Source organism: Larimichthys crocea, chromosome XXIII (genome assembly GCF_000972845.2).
Source record: "Larimichthys crocea isolate SSNF chromosome XXIII, L_crocea_2.0, whole genome shotgun sequence".
Taxonomy (NCBI): Eukaryota; Metazoa; Chordata; class Actinopteri; family Sciaenidae; genus Larimichthys; species Larimichthys crocea.
Genome location: NC_040033.1, coordinates 10476965 through 10492299, shown reverse-complemented (window position 1 = coordinate 10492299; position 15335 = coordinate 10476965). Strand labels below are relative to the sequence as shown.

Here is a 15335-nt window from a genome sequence, read left to right as displayed (position 1 = left end):
TCCGGAAAAATCCCATCCCGGGCCCCTAAGAGGGCGCTACAGAGAGCCGGAGGCTGCGGCCTGCAGCTCCTGGAAGGTACTGTCGAAGCAACGCTTCAGGTCCGAGTAGGTCACAACCAGGACGCTTTTTTCATCCCGAGACACCAGGCTGATCTTCTCAGGAACGCCCGCGTCCAGCTGTGTGAAGACAAGAATATACAGTGATTATTTCCAGGTAATTATGCACTCATGAACATAGTTATGCATATTCAGCAAATAAAGCCTCTTAAATCTGACACACTTGACCTTTAAAATGAGTTAAAGTATTAAAACTACTATGACAAAGAAGCACTTTTACAATACTGAAAATAAATTATCTTTAAAGATTTATGTTGTGTGCAGTTCTCTTATATCAGATAGTGTTATTACATTTGTATGTCAAATCACGTCAGCTTTCTGAATTAAAAACAGAACATTCCTAGCTGGAGGGTCTTGATTATGGTCTTGTGTTGTGCATCTGCTTCAATATGCAGAGCTCTTTGACTCTGAAGCATTTCTCTTTAAGCAAAGCTTCTTGCTCACTCGAGGGACTGCCATCATCTTTTCCACCTGTGGTTCTGGTTCAGGGAGCACAGCCACACGTGGTTCTTTGGGAATCACAGTGACCTGTGGTTTTTCAGCAACCACAATCAGATGCGGCTCTTTGGGGGTCACAGCTAATCTTTGGAAGGGATAATGACATCTGGTAGCTGAGGTCTGATCTCAGGCTGTGGTTTTTCGGCGGCACTCCTAAGCAGGGGATGCTCACCCTCAATCTCCTTGTAACGTATGGTCTCATTTGGGAAGTTGGTTTCAGTCGATTTCACCCAGAAGGGTGCTTTCAGAGGCTGAGGCTCGTCTTCTGGCTCCACTTCTTCAGGAACTAACTGTAGTCCTATGCGCCACTGGATATGTCTCAGGACTTTTCCTCTTGGTTGAATTTTGCAAGTAAGCTGTTCTCAGATGCCACAGCACTCTTTTTAGCTGCCCCCCTGAACAGGAGGTACGCAACCTCATCAATCTTCTGGGAACAGATGTTGTCATTTTGGAGATTGGCATTGGTTGATTTCAGGCAAGGGTCTGAGTCTGTTCTGGCACCTGTGATGGCTCAATTGTCTGGTTGAGCTGCCGTTCTTAAACTGACCTTACAAGTGCATCAAGAAGTCCAAGTTGCCCATCAACAAAGACAAGTTTGTGAGATGGATCAGCCTTAGAAAGCTCTTGGAGATAAATCCTCAATTCAGTCTCAATTGCATGGTTGATTACAATTGAGTTTAGCCCAAGCTTTATTGGCTGAGACTGTTTTGGCTCAACTTTTTCAAGGGCCACAGTGGGAATCCCAGTAATCTGTGGTTCCATGGGGATCACAGCCACCTGTGGTTCTTCAGGGACGATGTCCACATGTGGTTCCTTCAGGGTCACAGCTACCTGTGTTTCTTCAGGATTTTCAGCAACTTGCTCAGGGGGTGAGACAGCTACTTTCGATGGCTCAGGTCTCGTGTCAGGCTGTTTTTCAGCTGCACTGCTGACCAGGGAAAGCTCAACCTCACTAGGCTCCTGGCAAGAGATGGTCTCATTTGGGAGGTTGGTGCCAGTTGGTCTGAGACAATGATTTACTTTCAGAGGCTGATCTGGCTCAACTTCTTCGTGAATCTTTGGGTCCTTTGCGCCAGATGAATTCTATATTGTTTCCTGTTAGTATGACTTTACACGAAGTGTACTTCACCTTGGGAGGACGTGGCTTTGCAGCCTGTTGTTCCTCAGGATCAAAATCTAGGTCCTCAGAGATGAGAGTTTCCTGCAGTTCTTCAGGAGTAAGTTCAAGTTCACGGTTCAATACAGGAGGCCTATTAATAAAAGGCACCACCTCTACTGATGCTGTTGGTAATCCGCTTGTTCATGCCTTTTTTGCAGCTTTTTCCACTTGTCTCCATTGTGAAAAAGTTCCTCAATGTTCCGATCTGTTTGTTTTCTTGTGCGTTTTCTACTTCACTGTACTCGACGGTGTGTCACTGTACTTGGCTGTACTCAACGGTGTTTCAGTGTACTCAATGGTGTGTCACTGTACTTGACTTCACTCAACGGTGTTTCACTGTACTCAATGGTGTGTCACTGTACTTGACTGTACTCGACGGTGTGTCACTGTATTTGACTGTCTGACTCCAACTGAAATTTAGATTTTCCACTATTTTCTGACATAGCCTGGCTAATTATTTGATCATGCTTATTGGTTGAAGCTCTACTTTTAAGCAGCAGGTGGGGAGTAAGAGCATTTACTGATAACCTTTTACATCACGTATGTAGACAGTTTTTGAAGTGAGTAGATTTATGTGGAAATGATGAAACAGATCAGTCAATGGTAAAATGTCAAAAGTACAAAATGACACAGCTTTATCCGGTTTCAGAATTAGTTTATAGTATACTGAAACGAGGAACAGAAGAAAGAAAGCAAAACACGATCTGTGTTGGTTACATTTTTTTCGCTTTTTTTATTTTTTTTATTTTTAGGGCTGCTTTAAGATGTTTTTTGGATTTAGAAATTGAGATACAACTTGTTTGAATCTGTGTTGATTGTAAAACATTTCTAAACATATTACTCCGTTTAAAAAGTGCTGAGATCATTTCTGCTGCTCTTGCCCATGACCGGCTGGTAACCAAATGTCGATGATGGAAGAAGGCCAATAATAGACCTACTTTTACTCTCTCTCTTCTGCAATCGGTTGGCAAATGCATGCATGTTTTTTTTAGCCGTGCATATTAAGCATGAACAGATGTTCTGAAAATAGGTCATTTTGCATGTGTGACAAATGACTTCATTATCATGGACAACTTTAAATATCATCAATTTAGTTAAAGAAAAAAAAAAGAAGAAAGCTCACTAACTTTGTTGAGGCAGGAGACAATGTGGCTCAGGTCGATCCAGGGCATCCCAGCTTCTGTCACCTGGTGAAACAGGTGATCCCGGAAAAGCTTCAAAAGGTAGCGGTCACCCGTCTCCGACCACGTCGGGTCCTTCTGGAACCTGATTAACACACACAAACACACAAGGTCACAGAGTAGCAACAAAACCACAAGTTATGTACTGGCGGATCTTTATACTAGAGCTACTCACTCTGGCCGCTCGTTGATGGTGCCCAGTTTGGCCAACAGGCGGAAAAGACGGCCGTTTTGCACCTCCTGCAAATAAACAAAGATTTGTATTCAACAGCCCCAAACATGTTTTTTATGATATGTAACACAGTTATGTTGATGCTCACAGGGTCATTCCAGCAGACAAACATGATCAGACAAATAAGCAGCTTCACAGAAGGGATCACAGGAAACCAGATTTTCAAATTAACCCATTTCGGGTCCTATCAAGTGCTTTTGTAACTGTGGGCGAATGCTTGATGGACCACACAGGGTTAAAGAAATATAATTTTCTTAACAGGCTAAATAAAATGGCACAAATGTGAAGTAACAAACTTTGTATTTGGCACAAAGGCAGTATAATAGTGCTCCTGCAGGCTGTAGGAGGCAGCAAAACTCAGCTTTGGTCAGAAAGTGATGAACACTGCTGTAGGGTTGTTGCTGTGGTTCGGTTTTACACCATCACAGTTGTACCAAGAAAGAAACACTACGGGGTGTGCTGACACTGCAGGTTGAGGGGTAAATGAAAATAAACATGCAAACAAATAAATTAATTAATTATCAATGAATACATGAAGGCACTTCCTCCTTACAAGTAATGGAAATATAAAGACTATTTATCCCTGCAGAGACTACTGTCAGAAACTGAAACCTGTCACTTGACTTTCTGTCCATACATGGTGCTACACCCTGTTTTCATACAGTTCCCAAAAGACACTTCCTCCTTACTGAAAGTCAACCAGAAGAAGTTGCATTTTCTTCATCCATTTTGTACGCAGTCTGGTCTAATTATTAAATAATAATCCAGCTCCAACGTCACTGAGGAATCTAAAAAGCTCTGAAGGATCAACTGTGCACTAAGCTGCAGATGATGACTTGATGTTTTTGATTCCACATCAGATCACTGATTAAGTTGTAGCTCACCTTTCACCTCTGCAGATATAATTCACTCCTGCCTCTCCTTTCTCTTCCTCCTCTCTGCCTGTCTCACCCTGTCAAACGTTTTCTGCACTGTTGGACAAAGTGAAAAGTGTTGAAGTCAACCGAGCATGTTGGTGTCCTCCAACATCAGTTGATCCAAACTAACGTCTTGGGAGATGTGAAAAGTTTAACACTGGACTACTAATGCCATTTCAAGATCTAATTTTTCACTACAGGTTGGTGTCTTTTTGTGGCCAGCATCTGCGTGCTCGGACTGTATTTTAAGTGTTACTTCCACATTGGCCCAAACACTTGATGATTGCTCCCTTAGCTGGCTTGCATGAAGTGTTATCGGTGTCCACCCTCGATTCCTGTTATACAAAACACCAGCTGTTTTCACGTTGGTTGAACCTTCCCCCCACAGTCAAACTTCATTTTTTTCGAATTTGCACAAGGGAGTAAACACACCGACACGCGAGCAGCGTCGTCACAGCCCAGTCCAGCAATATTTATATAATCACTATGGCAACAATTAATACTGTTTGCTAATGGCAACCTAGCAGCTGTTACTGTCAAGCCATGAGCATCCTAAAAGTTATGACTGGAGAACTTTAATTAAAAACAAAAGGCATATAAGAATAAAGGCTCTCTCTTCTGTTCTGGTTTAGGGAATTAAATCCCCCAAAAAGACACAGACACACACACACACCTCTACAGTGATTTGATAAAACTTGATATTTCAAGTTTCAAAAAGTCAAGTTATGTCTTGAAAAGGGTCCATTTTGAGGAAGATGCCCTACGACACTTCACATTAACTTTATGTTACAGTTAAGCACACAGACACACAGACACGCAGACACACACACACACAGTGTGTTCTTCTTGGTCTTAGTAACATTAAGCAACATAAAGCCTTAAAGCTTTCGTCCACAAATTTAATCAACTCTGCTGCTTCTCAATGTGGAGCCACTTAAAAACACCCCAACAAGCGCAGATATCAGTAGGTAACAGGCAGGTCTAATCTACAGCTACTCTCAGAGGAGAGGGTTTAAAAAAACAACTTTGTTTAGTGGCTGTGCAGAGAGTCAGGGCGTAAGGGGAAGTTAGGGCATGAACAAGAAGAAGGATGAAGGGAGGTTCGGTTGTTTCACACGTTCACACTTTAACATAGGGAAACCAAATTGAAGACGAGGCTGCAAAGCCTACAATATACAGTACAACATCCTGTGTGCTCACAACTTCTCTCTTAGCTCACTATACCTCTTTCCGGCCCCAAACCGAGAATATCAGCATGAAAACAACATGACTGAATCATATGTTCTTGTGCATGCTTTTTCTCTCACCCTTCACCAGTTTTTCTTTTTTTAGAAATAAACATCTCTGAATTAAAAAGTAGTGCTCTTTCATGTACCTTGGCCAGGTCCTCCTCAATGACATCATTCCTCATCTGCGATGCATCCAGTTGCGTGTAGAATCGAGCTCCGATCATTGGCATAATGTCATTGACGCTGCGCAGGCGAGACTGTTCAGTCAGCAGATACCTGCACAAGCACATACAAAAACATCAGTTTGCCTCCGGGTCGAACTGCGTAACGTCACTAACGATCAGTTATCAAAAGGTAAACACTGCTACACAGATGAGCAGTTACATTTTCAACTGCCAGTTTCAGACTCACTTTAACAGAGCGACTATAGTCCTGTTTCATATAACAACATTGTAATAGCTATGTCTATATGCTCAAGTTAAACAATCACATGTTCAATCAGACTCCATCTTAATCTAGCATTTACATAGATTTTGGGTGAATGGGTGGCTACATGATTATGTATAACAGCTGAGAAAAATCAGGTATGAACACACATCGAAGATCAGTGAACCAAACACAGAGCAGTTCAAGTGTTCAAGACACCACAGACAACTCCCCTCAGATAGTATCTACAAGTGTGAAGCACAGCGAGTTCATTTCTGTTCGACTTTGCACTTCTAGATTAGAGATAACCTACATCTTCAGGCATGTTCTCAGCTCATGCCCAACATAGTAAGGTTACTGGGTTCCATTCATGAATCTTGACCGCGGTGCATAATTATCCGCTGCCTAAGCTGCTCACCTAATATACATAAAATGCTTTTGACGTTTTTCCCCAGGATAAAAAGAAGAAAAAATATATATATATCACAATTTCAGATGCAACTACCATCATGAGCGACGTGGTGTGGGTGTCATTTTCCGGGAGATATCATCAGATATACACTTCAGTGTTAATATGCTGAATAATGCAGTTTCCATCCTAACCTTGGGCTCTCATTCTGTTGAAATATATCAGTATTAGTTGTGTGTGGGGGGATTTGTGCAGAAGATGTTTAAAAAAAAAAACTTTCTCACTGGTAACAGGGTTACACATGTGACAGATAAAAGGATAATCTGTCACAAAGTTACAGCCTTGTGTGGCATGCAAAGAAGGGACTACGTCTTGTAGCTGGAAGAAAATGAGGGAACTTGTTTGTTGCTAAATGGTGAGGAGACGAGGATGAACAGCATGTAGATACGGGGATGCTGACAGAACCTGCTGCTACAGATAACGGGTCACTGTCATGAGCCCGGTATTCGGTAGCTTCTGCGCAAAAATGACAGGTGGCGTCTGAAATGAACACAAACTGCTTCTTCCTTTCTTACAGAATGAGGTTCTTGAGGTCTGAAGAGTAGTTGATGGACACCAGCTCCATGGCCTTCTGCAGGTTCTCCCTTTGAATGCCAGCCAGGGAGTTACACGCCAATGCCAGCACCACCTTGCCCAGCGACACTAGGTCTGCTTGCTACAAGAAAAACAAAACAAAAAACGACAGTCATGTTTTAAAAAATATCCACATGTTGAATCTGCTAAGAAAATGTGTCATAACTCTTTCCAAAAAATGTTGTACAACTTTTCTGTAATGCGTCTCTTTATTTGTAACTGACCCCAAACAACGTTTATAGGAAATACCTGGTACTGTGGCATTAGGGCAAGATGATTGGTCTGACTGTTATCAAAAGTTAAGACATCAAACACCCCAACACAGTTCACCCGTAACCTGGAAAGATAAGAGACCGATGTCGTCAATAGTTGGTGTAGTGTGCTTGCGTGTTCACAACCACATGTTTGTGGAGAAAAAGGAAGCCTGAAGTGAAAAAAACTCTTCTGCTTTTAATGCATTTACAGTTAACATATCTACACTTTCTTGGCTGGAAATTCATGCAGTTCCACAATTAAATAATGAATTGATACAACCCATGCTGAACGATTATGATAAATACTGACTGATAAATTACTGCTGAGCTATTAATGTGTGTGTACCTGGTCTTGCCAGTAATAAGAATCTTGCTGGGGTCCATGACACGGCAGGCCAGGCCGGCAGTGTGGATGGTGCGCAGGGCCGAACTGAGCTGGACGATGTAGGCCCAGATCAGAGACTCGGGGAGCAGACCTGCGTGCTGCCGTGGCGGGGGAGGTTCATGTTGTCCTGCATACACACACAAACGCACGTCTTATCTCACACACACAGGCAGGCTAGGCAATGTAACTGAATCGACTTTTTCTCGTCAGGAAAAACGTCACGGTTGTTATGAGTGAGCAACGACACCTACGTTACCTCATCAATCAATATGATGATTATTATCAATGAATCAAAGGTTCCTATAAAATCAGAGAGTAGCTATGAAAAATACCCATCATATTTCCCTTTATTTTGTCTGACCACAATCTTACACCAAAGGAAATTTATTGTGTCATGTAAGACTGAAATCTTCAAAACTGAGAAGCAGCTCGTCACTCGTCAAAAACGAAAAGTGTTAGGGTGTGTACTGCACACCAAGGACCAATGTTTCAAACTCAGGAAGCCAGAGATGGCAACAAAAAAAAAAAGTTTGTTTACCTTAAAGCCAAGCACTATGTAATGCAATACTTTTTTTTGTATGTTTCTCTGCTTTATTATCACTGTTTGCTACAGACTAAACAGAGCCTGGGTCTGAATGGTTTTGCTTCCTCTGTCTGCATTCCCACCTGCCCTAGGATCAGTTTCAGCCACAGTTTCCTCCAGGTCCCCATGTCTCTCTTGCACAGATACACACATGCTAACTGTCAAACTAGGACAGAACAAAGACATCCATGAGAGTATGTTTAGGGTTTTACAAATGCAACTCTAGGCCAGCAAATATCGGATGTGTGCACAACCACACGCGATGCAGACCATGAAAAATGTACACCTAAATAGACCTGGGCTGATGACCTCATTAGCAAACGAGTAAACAAGCTTCAAATGTGTGAAGCAGAGGGTTGCAGGTGTAGCGGCGGTGGGTCTATTTCAACGTGTAGGGACGAAGGGAGAGAAGACGTACTCACCCCACTTCCTCTTGGTGAAGTACGAGTCTGCTGCTGGGTCATTGAAGTGTCTGCTGAACATGGTTTCAGCACCCGCATGGAAGTCATAGGAGAACACCAACGCTGAGGCAAAAACATGACAAAGGAACGAGTTAGAGCTCAGAAAGCTAAAGAATCAGCAATAGTCTACAAACATCTTTGTCCTGCATTGTGCTCACTGGTCAACGGTCTTTACCATCATGAGACAATGCAACAACCAGCTGGATACTTTATCACTCCTGCTAACTTTTAAATACTGCATCAACAAGTATACTGGTTACTTAAATATAAAGCTATTGCACTGAAAATAAATCAGACTATGACCTCCTCCCTCCCCACATTTCTTGCAACTGTTAAAGTAACATTTATATAATAATTAAATCAACTTAATGAATATGATTTACAGTGGTGCTAGACAGCCACATTTATACAAACTGTTTAGTGACCACAGGGAAAATGTGTCCGAACACAAACTGATACAGTCTCAAGCCAAATATTTTGTTAGATAAAATATGTTGTGAATCATGGAAATGATGACCTCTAGCTTTTTTCTGATACATTTTGACTTTACAACGCTGAGGAGTTATTGGAAGTGTCTGAATCACGTTCTCCATCAACTGTGCCAACCCGTCTGTGACCTGTAGCTACGAGCTTAAACATACAGCTCAAAAAGGGAACAGCTATACTTCTCCAGAGAAAAACTATTTTTCAAGAGTTAACGTTCACTTAAAGTCTATGCAAAGTAAGAATAAATATGCGTTCCTAGTTTGTCAGACCAGAAGAAAGTGTTACTAACCACCCAGCCAGATTTGAATGATTAAAAATATTGACAAGTTTATAAAATTAGGTGTCAAAATCAGGTAAAAAACGAGCAGTATTCTCCAGGACTGTGGGGTCGTGTCCGCTGAATGCACTGAAACCACGGCCACTCATGGAAGCAGTCAAGCAGCAATTTCAAAGCGACTGAAACGTGTCAGATGAGTTCAGAAAATGACATGACTAACATTGAAACGTTCTGAGCGAGATGAATTCATATCTATCTCTCTGCTAGGCGTGCAGGGGTAAACTCAGGGTGGCCTCACCGTGTCATCGAGCCACCCTTTAAGGACCGCCCACAAAATCCTGGACTGAAAACTGGTGAAAAACTGTTTTAACCTCTAACTCCACATTTCATTAATACATCGTTCAAAGTCTTTTTACGTGTTTTCAGCAACTATTTTCCAACATATTTAATATATTTTGAAAGAAACTTTATAGACTTTAAGTCACCTCTATTGCTGGGTTTTTTGACGGCCGGACTACTTGCTGGAGTACTAAACTGGGTACCATTTACATAAGAATGTACTGACATGGCTGATTGTTTCCCCAGTTATTAGTCAGACCCCTTGTTTTCCATTGAAAGAGATAAGACTAGCAAAACTTAAATTAAAAATCACAAACAAGTACAACATGTGCATAAAATTTGCTTATGCACACTCACAGTGGTCTCCAAAGGCCTTTGTGGTGAAGACCTCCCTCAGTGTTACAGAGTTTGAATGCTGAATCTTCTTCCACATGTCCACCAGCATCATGCACTTGGTGTTAACAAGGCGGAAACCTGCACGCATAAACACACAGTCAATTATAAATAAATAAATAACCAACATCCTGTTTTACCTTTAATTGTAATAACATGTTTATTTTAATCCAAGTGAGAAATCATCATCGTAACATTTGGGTATTTCCAACACTGATGTCTTTTAAGAGCTTATCAAATTCTTTAGAACTATTATTTCCAGAAGGGAAAAATAAAACCGTTTCAAAATGAGCAATTATTCAAATTTTGCAAAGCAGATTTGGCTGCTCCAGACATATTTTTGAAAAATTTTAATCACTTTGGTTGGAAATGGGAATCTTAAGAGAGATTACTCATTACAAAAAAAATAAAATAAATAATAATAATCATCCCCAATAAGGTTCTTGAAGCACTTATTTATCTCGTCCAGCACTTTGCTCTTGTGCATAGCAATAAGGGGTTATTTTGGTTGTGTGACACACGTGACGTGCTTCTTTGAAAAACAACTCATTTCTTACCGTGTATCCTCCTCAGGCAGTAGGGCAGATCATCCTTGCTGTTGACTGCCTTGTAGCAGGAGGTGATATAGCTGAAGTTGCTGGTCTTCTGCATGCGGTTTGGTGGAGGGAGGGGCTCGAGGGGAAACAGGCTGTGGTAGCTGTCCACCTCAGACGGTACATCTGCCAAAGACAGAAGCGGTGAAAAAATAAAAAAATAAAAATAAGACGCTGCTGTGCAGCAACAACAACAACATGCAATTAAAAGAAACAGATCCAAAAGCTTTGAGTAGCCTCTCTGACTGCTAAATCAGCACTATATCATGAATTTTTCTATATGATCTGGTTTCGCACATGTACTACATAAAGTGATTTGACAGTTCACAGTTGCCATGCATTGCATGACAGATACAGAAATAACATGTGGGTGACTAGAAGCAAAACCCACAGAGACCACAAACTTTTTTCGACATGCACATCGCAGCAGACAGGCACATTTGTCTGGGCAGCAACGCAGGTTTGTGAACGAACATTAGAGCATCAATTGTTCAGTACAGAGCATATCTTTCATTAATTGTAAATACTGGATTAATAACAACCCTTTGTTGTGACAAGAACAGAGTAGACCCTTTACCTGGGTTCTCTGAGTGGTCAATCTGGGCCATGGTTATCAGATGTCTGTTAATCAACTCCTGGAGGAGAAATAAGACAGCGTCACGTCAGACATTACCTCCAGAGAAGCAGACAGTGAAAAAGGAAGAGGGGTTTCGGGCAAATACCTGTCGGAGTTCATCAGCCATGAAGAAGGACGGGGCGTTAGCCTTCGGCTGCATGTAAGCCACATGGGGCGCAGTGGGGGGATAGATATGGTAGGTAGGAAACACCTGCAATGGAACCAGAAAGAAACAGCTTCCTATTTATTGAGAAATGAAAACCAGTGTGATGATACACACATTAGGTTTTTTTCCCCAACCATAAGCTCATATCTACACAAATGACGGTGATGGAACGAAACTCAGATCAGGATACGAAGTTGGTGCCAAGTGTCAGGTGTGCAAACTCCGAAGCCAAAGCTCCCAAAAGTCAGATCAAGTTTTAAATTCAGTTTGGTGTTTAGTTATATAACTTTAAAAGTCTGCAACTCATACCATTCCAGCCATTGGTGCCGGGGTGTTGTCTGTGTAGAAGTAGGTGGTCCCCCCTACTGTCTCTTTCTGGATTATGTGAGCGCCCTGGTCAGATGCAGTGGTGGGCACCATGTAGTTGGCAGGGTTTGGGGTGTGACTGCGTCGACGAGGAGCAGGTGAGGTGTGCGGTGTAATTTTTGGGGAGTGGAGAGGAGAGGATCCCGCAGACAGAGACATGCCTAAAATTACAGATAAAAGAAAAAGCACACATTATTTTCAAGAAAGGGCATGTTTGAGAGGAGCACAGCACCCAGAGAGGTCTGCTTTTGTTTCATCGGTAGCACATGTGGCACCGTACACAGGAGGGAATTCCCAAACTTGCTGATTACACAATTTCAGAGCTAAAGATGGAAAACAAAAACGGAGCCGCGCAGAAAGTAGAGGGTGATTTCTGCGCCGAAAAACTCTCACCTGGAGCTAGCGCAGCAGCTGTGGAGCTGCTGAGGCCAGGATGTGGGAAGAGAGGCGAGGGGAAGGCCTGGACAGTAGACTGAGCCATGGTGGTCATACGTGGAGCTCCCTTGGGGATGAACTCACTTGCTGCCGGGTTAGGAGCCTGGTGACACAAGCAAGGAAAACATGCAAGGGTTAGATGAAGTCTAACACTCCTGCTAGAGGCAATATAGACAAAGATGAACATTTAATCCTGCTTGTACAACAGTGCACTACTCAACTTTAAAAGCCCTTTAAAATCATTTCTCTGTCTTGGACAGGATGCTTGTGTGCTCACCTTTCTCCTTTGGGAAATGCTAAGAGCACCAAAATCACTGAACAGTGAGGATGTTGGGGAGTTCAATGGATCTGTGGAAGAGTGTAACGAGTTGAACTTTCAATACTGAAAGGATGAGCGCTGAATACTGCTCGACGGGGCACCATGGCTGACGCTTACCATGAGTGCTGTGGCTGAAGTTCTTGGCACCGTCGTTGAGGAGACTGGGAGAGCTGTTGCTGGTAGTCATTCGCTGAGAGGAGCGGTGTCAAGAACAGATGTGTTACAATGTGACCCACAATGTTGCACAGCGACATGACCACAAACAGAAAGTCTCATGCAGTTTTTGTTGTGTTGTATGTTTACGCTAACAGACAGGTGACACACTTAAAAAACAGAAAAACCTGTGCGATTGTTTTTTTTACACCACTGAGCTCTCAAATGTGCATTCATTTTTGTAATGACTTACTGTAATCTTACTACAACATCCCTCTCAGTTTGTGCTGGCGGTCTGCAGTGACGTTCTTAGTTACCTAGGGAAAGTTTCTCTTCTGTTTTTCCTTACATACCACTTTTATTTCACATGAATCGCGGTCATCAAAAGTGTGCCGTGACCACAATTTTCACATTGTGAACTTAAGTCACTGTTCCTAGCGAAGTTACGGACACTTTCCCTCGTGCCACGCTGATACTGGTCCTGCTCAGCATTTTTATACACGCCACAGATCATGTTTGAAAGAGCTGACCTGTGCAGACGGATCTGCATTTGTCGCATTTCTCCGTTTTCAGGTTTTTCCTTTTAAATTTGTCACCCGTCATGCATCTGCAGCTTCCCCCCCCTTTTTGTACCTGCATCATTGAGTATTTCGACTCCGCCGGGCTCCCAAACCCATTGACCCCAATAAAGCTGCTGCTGAAGTAAGAGTTGGTAAGATTGGCATCGCTCAGGGCTGCTCCCTCCATCCCTGGGACTGTGGGTGACACGAGAAATAAAAAAGTTTACAACAAATCAAGATAACTTTTTACTGCACACTTCTGTCCTTTGACAAAGACCAGGTATGGTAAAGTTATTAAATTAATGTCAGTGTTTGCTTAATCAATGACAGAGCCAATTAGAGAGCATGTAAACAGATGCACACCTGCAGAGTGCAGCCACTACTGAAGCGAAACACGCACACAGCAAAGTTTGAAATAGTTTAAAAGTAGATAACTTTTGAGTTCATGTGCATTTCACTTACTTGTTGTTTGTTTACTTTAAAAAAAAAAGAAAACAACAGCCCCGTGCGCGGCTAGCTCAGCTACGCTAAAGTTAGCAAACATTAAAACTTATAGTAACATGAACTCAGTTCACATAAACAGCATTTAACTTGATATATAAAACACAAACATCAGTGCTGGGACTGGTCACGCCGCCCTGAAGGCTTTAAAGCTCCCCGCGTTAAAGTTAAAGCGGTAAATTTAACGCTAGGTTAGCTCGTGCTAACCGGCTAGTGTGGCTACACGAGCTACTAACTCGCGGATTTGTGCCCACTCACAGCTGTCACACAAACAGCAGGCCTCCTCCTCCTGGTGTTATATGTTACTATAAAGCACGACTAATACTGCCTGAGGACAAGGCTGTTCACAAAAGACAGCTAAGAGAGCGCAGTGTGGATGTTTGGCTCGTAATTGTAACCCACGTTGTTTTAGGCCTCGGTTGAATCCTCGGGCTAAATTTTAACAAAAGCCCAACAAGGCCTAAAAGTAAAGTCCCAGTCAGTCACTGTGTTAGGCCTTGTGTGGATGTACTCACTGGTTAACAGCTGTCCCTCCAGAGACGTGCCTGTAGGCCCCAATGTTTCGCTCTTCTTGGACACACCGGTCCCCCCGCCAGCTCCCGGGCAGGCCGCCGCGGAGCCACCGAGGGAATACCCCGCTGGCGTCCCGCCACCCGCGGCCATGGACAACGGGACGGGGCTACCACCACCTCCACCTCCACCGCCGCCGCCTCCGCCGCCTCCTCCACCACCACCGTGCAGCGACAGGCTTGCCATGGACGGATCCTCGTGCAGGAACTGACACTCGTCTCCATAAAAGCAGGTTTTGTCTTTCGCGTAGTATCGGCAAAATTTCACCTTGACATTGGGTATCCCGGCACCCCCGAGCGGAGCAGCTGAAGCTGGGAGTCCACTGTTCATGGCACCGCTGCTGCCGCCGCCGCTGCTGCCGGAAGACACTCGCACATAGAGACGCAGATAGCTGGCGAGCTAGCCAGCTAGCCTGCAAACAGTTTCCCCTTTAAAGGAGCGGATTACTCTGACTGCAGCTGGTAAAGTACTGCACAGTACTCACATTATAAGGCTACGATGCATTTTTTGCTTTGCGGGAATATGATTGCATGCGGGGGAATCCTGGTCGTCGTTGTTGTCGCTCTCCATGCAGCTGCCTTCCTCGCAGAGTAGCCTGTTGTTGTTTTTTTGCAGTCGGGCTGCTCTGCTATGGAGCAGCTAGCATGGCTTTGCATTGTGGGTACCTGCTGCTCGCAGCACTGTGGAGATGCACATGCAAAAACCAGCGATGGAGCTGATGGAGCTGATGGAGGGGCAGAGGGAGACAAGTTCTGCAGATCATTCCTCTGCAGACAGCTGGGTTAAAAATGAATGTTGATAGCAAATCCAGCCAACAGAAGCAGCAGATTATTGCTGCATACAGTGTTTTTTTTTTTTATATGAACCTGCAGCACAGTCTGCACAAAACACAGATGCATGAGGATGCAGGGTAAAAGTCAAGGAGGGGAAATAGACAGGGTGAGTAGTTTATTTAAAAATAAACTTTTAAAAAGCATGTAAACGCATCAATATGTCCCCCATACTTTACTTTACTTCACTTCACTAACATCATTTATATGGTGTCTGTATTTTATTTTATTCTTGTTTTGTCATGCA

At 43.2% G+C, this 15335-nt stretch overlaps 1 protein-coding gene across 2 annotated transcripts; it reads right to left on the bottom strand.

Annotated features, from left to right (window-relative positions):
* Positions 1–36: 36 nt before the first annotated feature.
* On the bottom strand, positions 37–15069 carry pan3 (poly(A) specific ribonuclease subunit PAN3). Of its 2 annotated transcripts, none has more exons than XM_019273695.2 (18): positions 14204–14588; positions 13261–13382; positions 12592–12664; positions 12433–12503; positions 12114–12258; positions 11664–11881; positions 11295–11399; positions 11150–11207; positions 10537–10698; positions 9944–10060; positions 8446–8547; positions 7402–7567; positions 7051–7138; positions 6744–6883; positions 5480–5609; positions 3131–3195; positions 2902–3040; positions 37–177 (listed from the first exon to the last, which is right to left on the bottom strand). In XM_019273695.2, the coding sequence occupies exons 1-18, from the start codon at positions 14586–14588 to the stop codon at positions 37–39; spliced, it is 2427 nt and encodes an 808-aa protein (XP_019129240.1). The 2 variants fall into 2 exon arrangements, 1 of the variants encoding a protein (XP_019129240.1); XR_002042833.2 differs by lacking the exon at positions 37–177 and adding an exon at positions 4072–4158 and having other exon boundaries at positions 3023–3040; positions 14204–15069.
* Between the last annotated feature and the right edge of the window lie 266 nt (positions 15070–15335).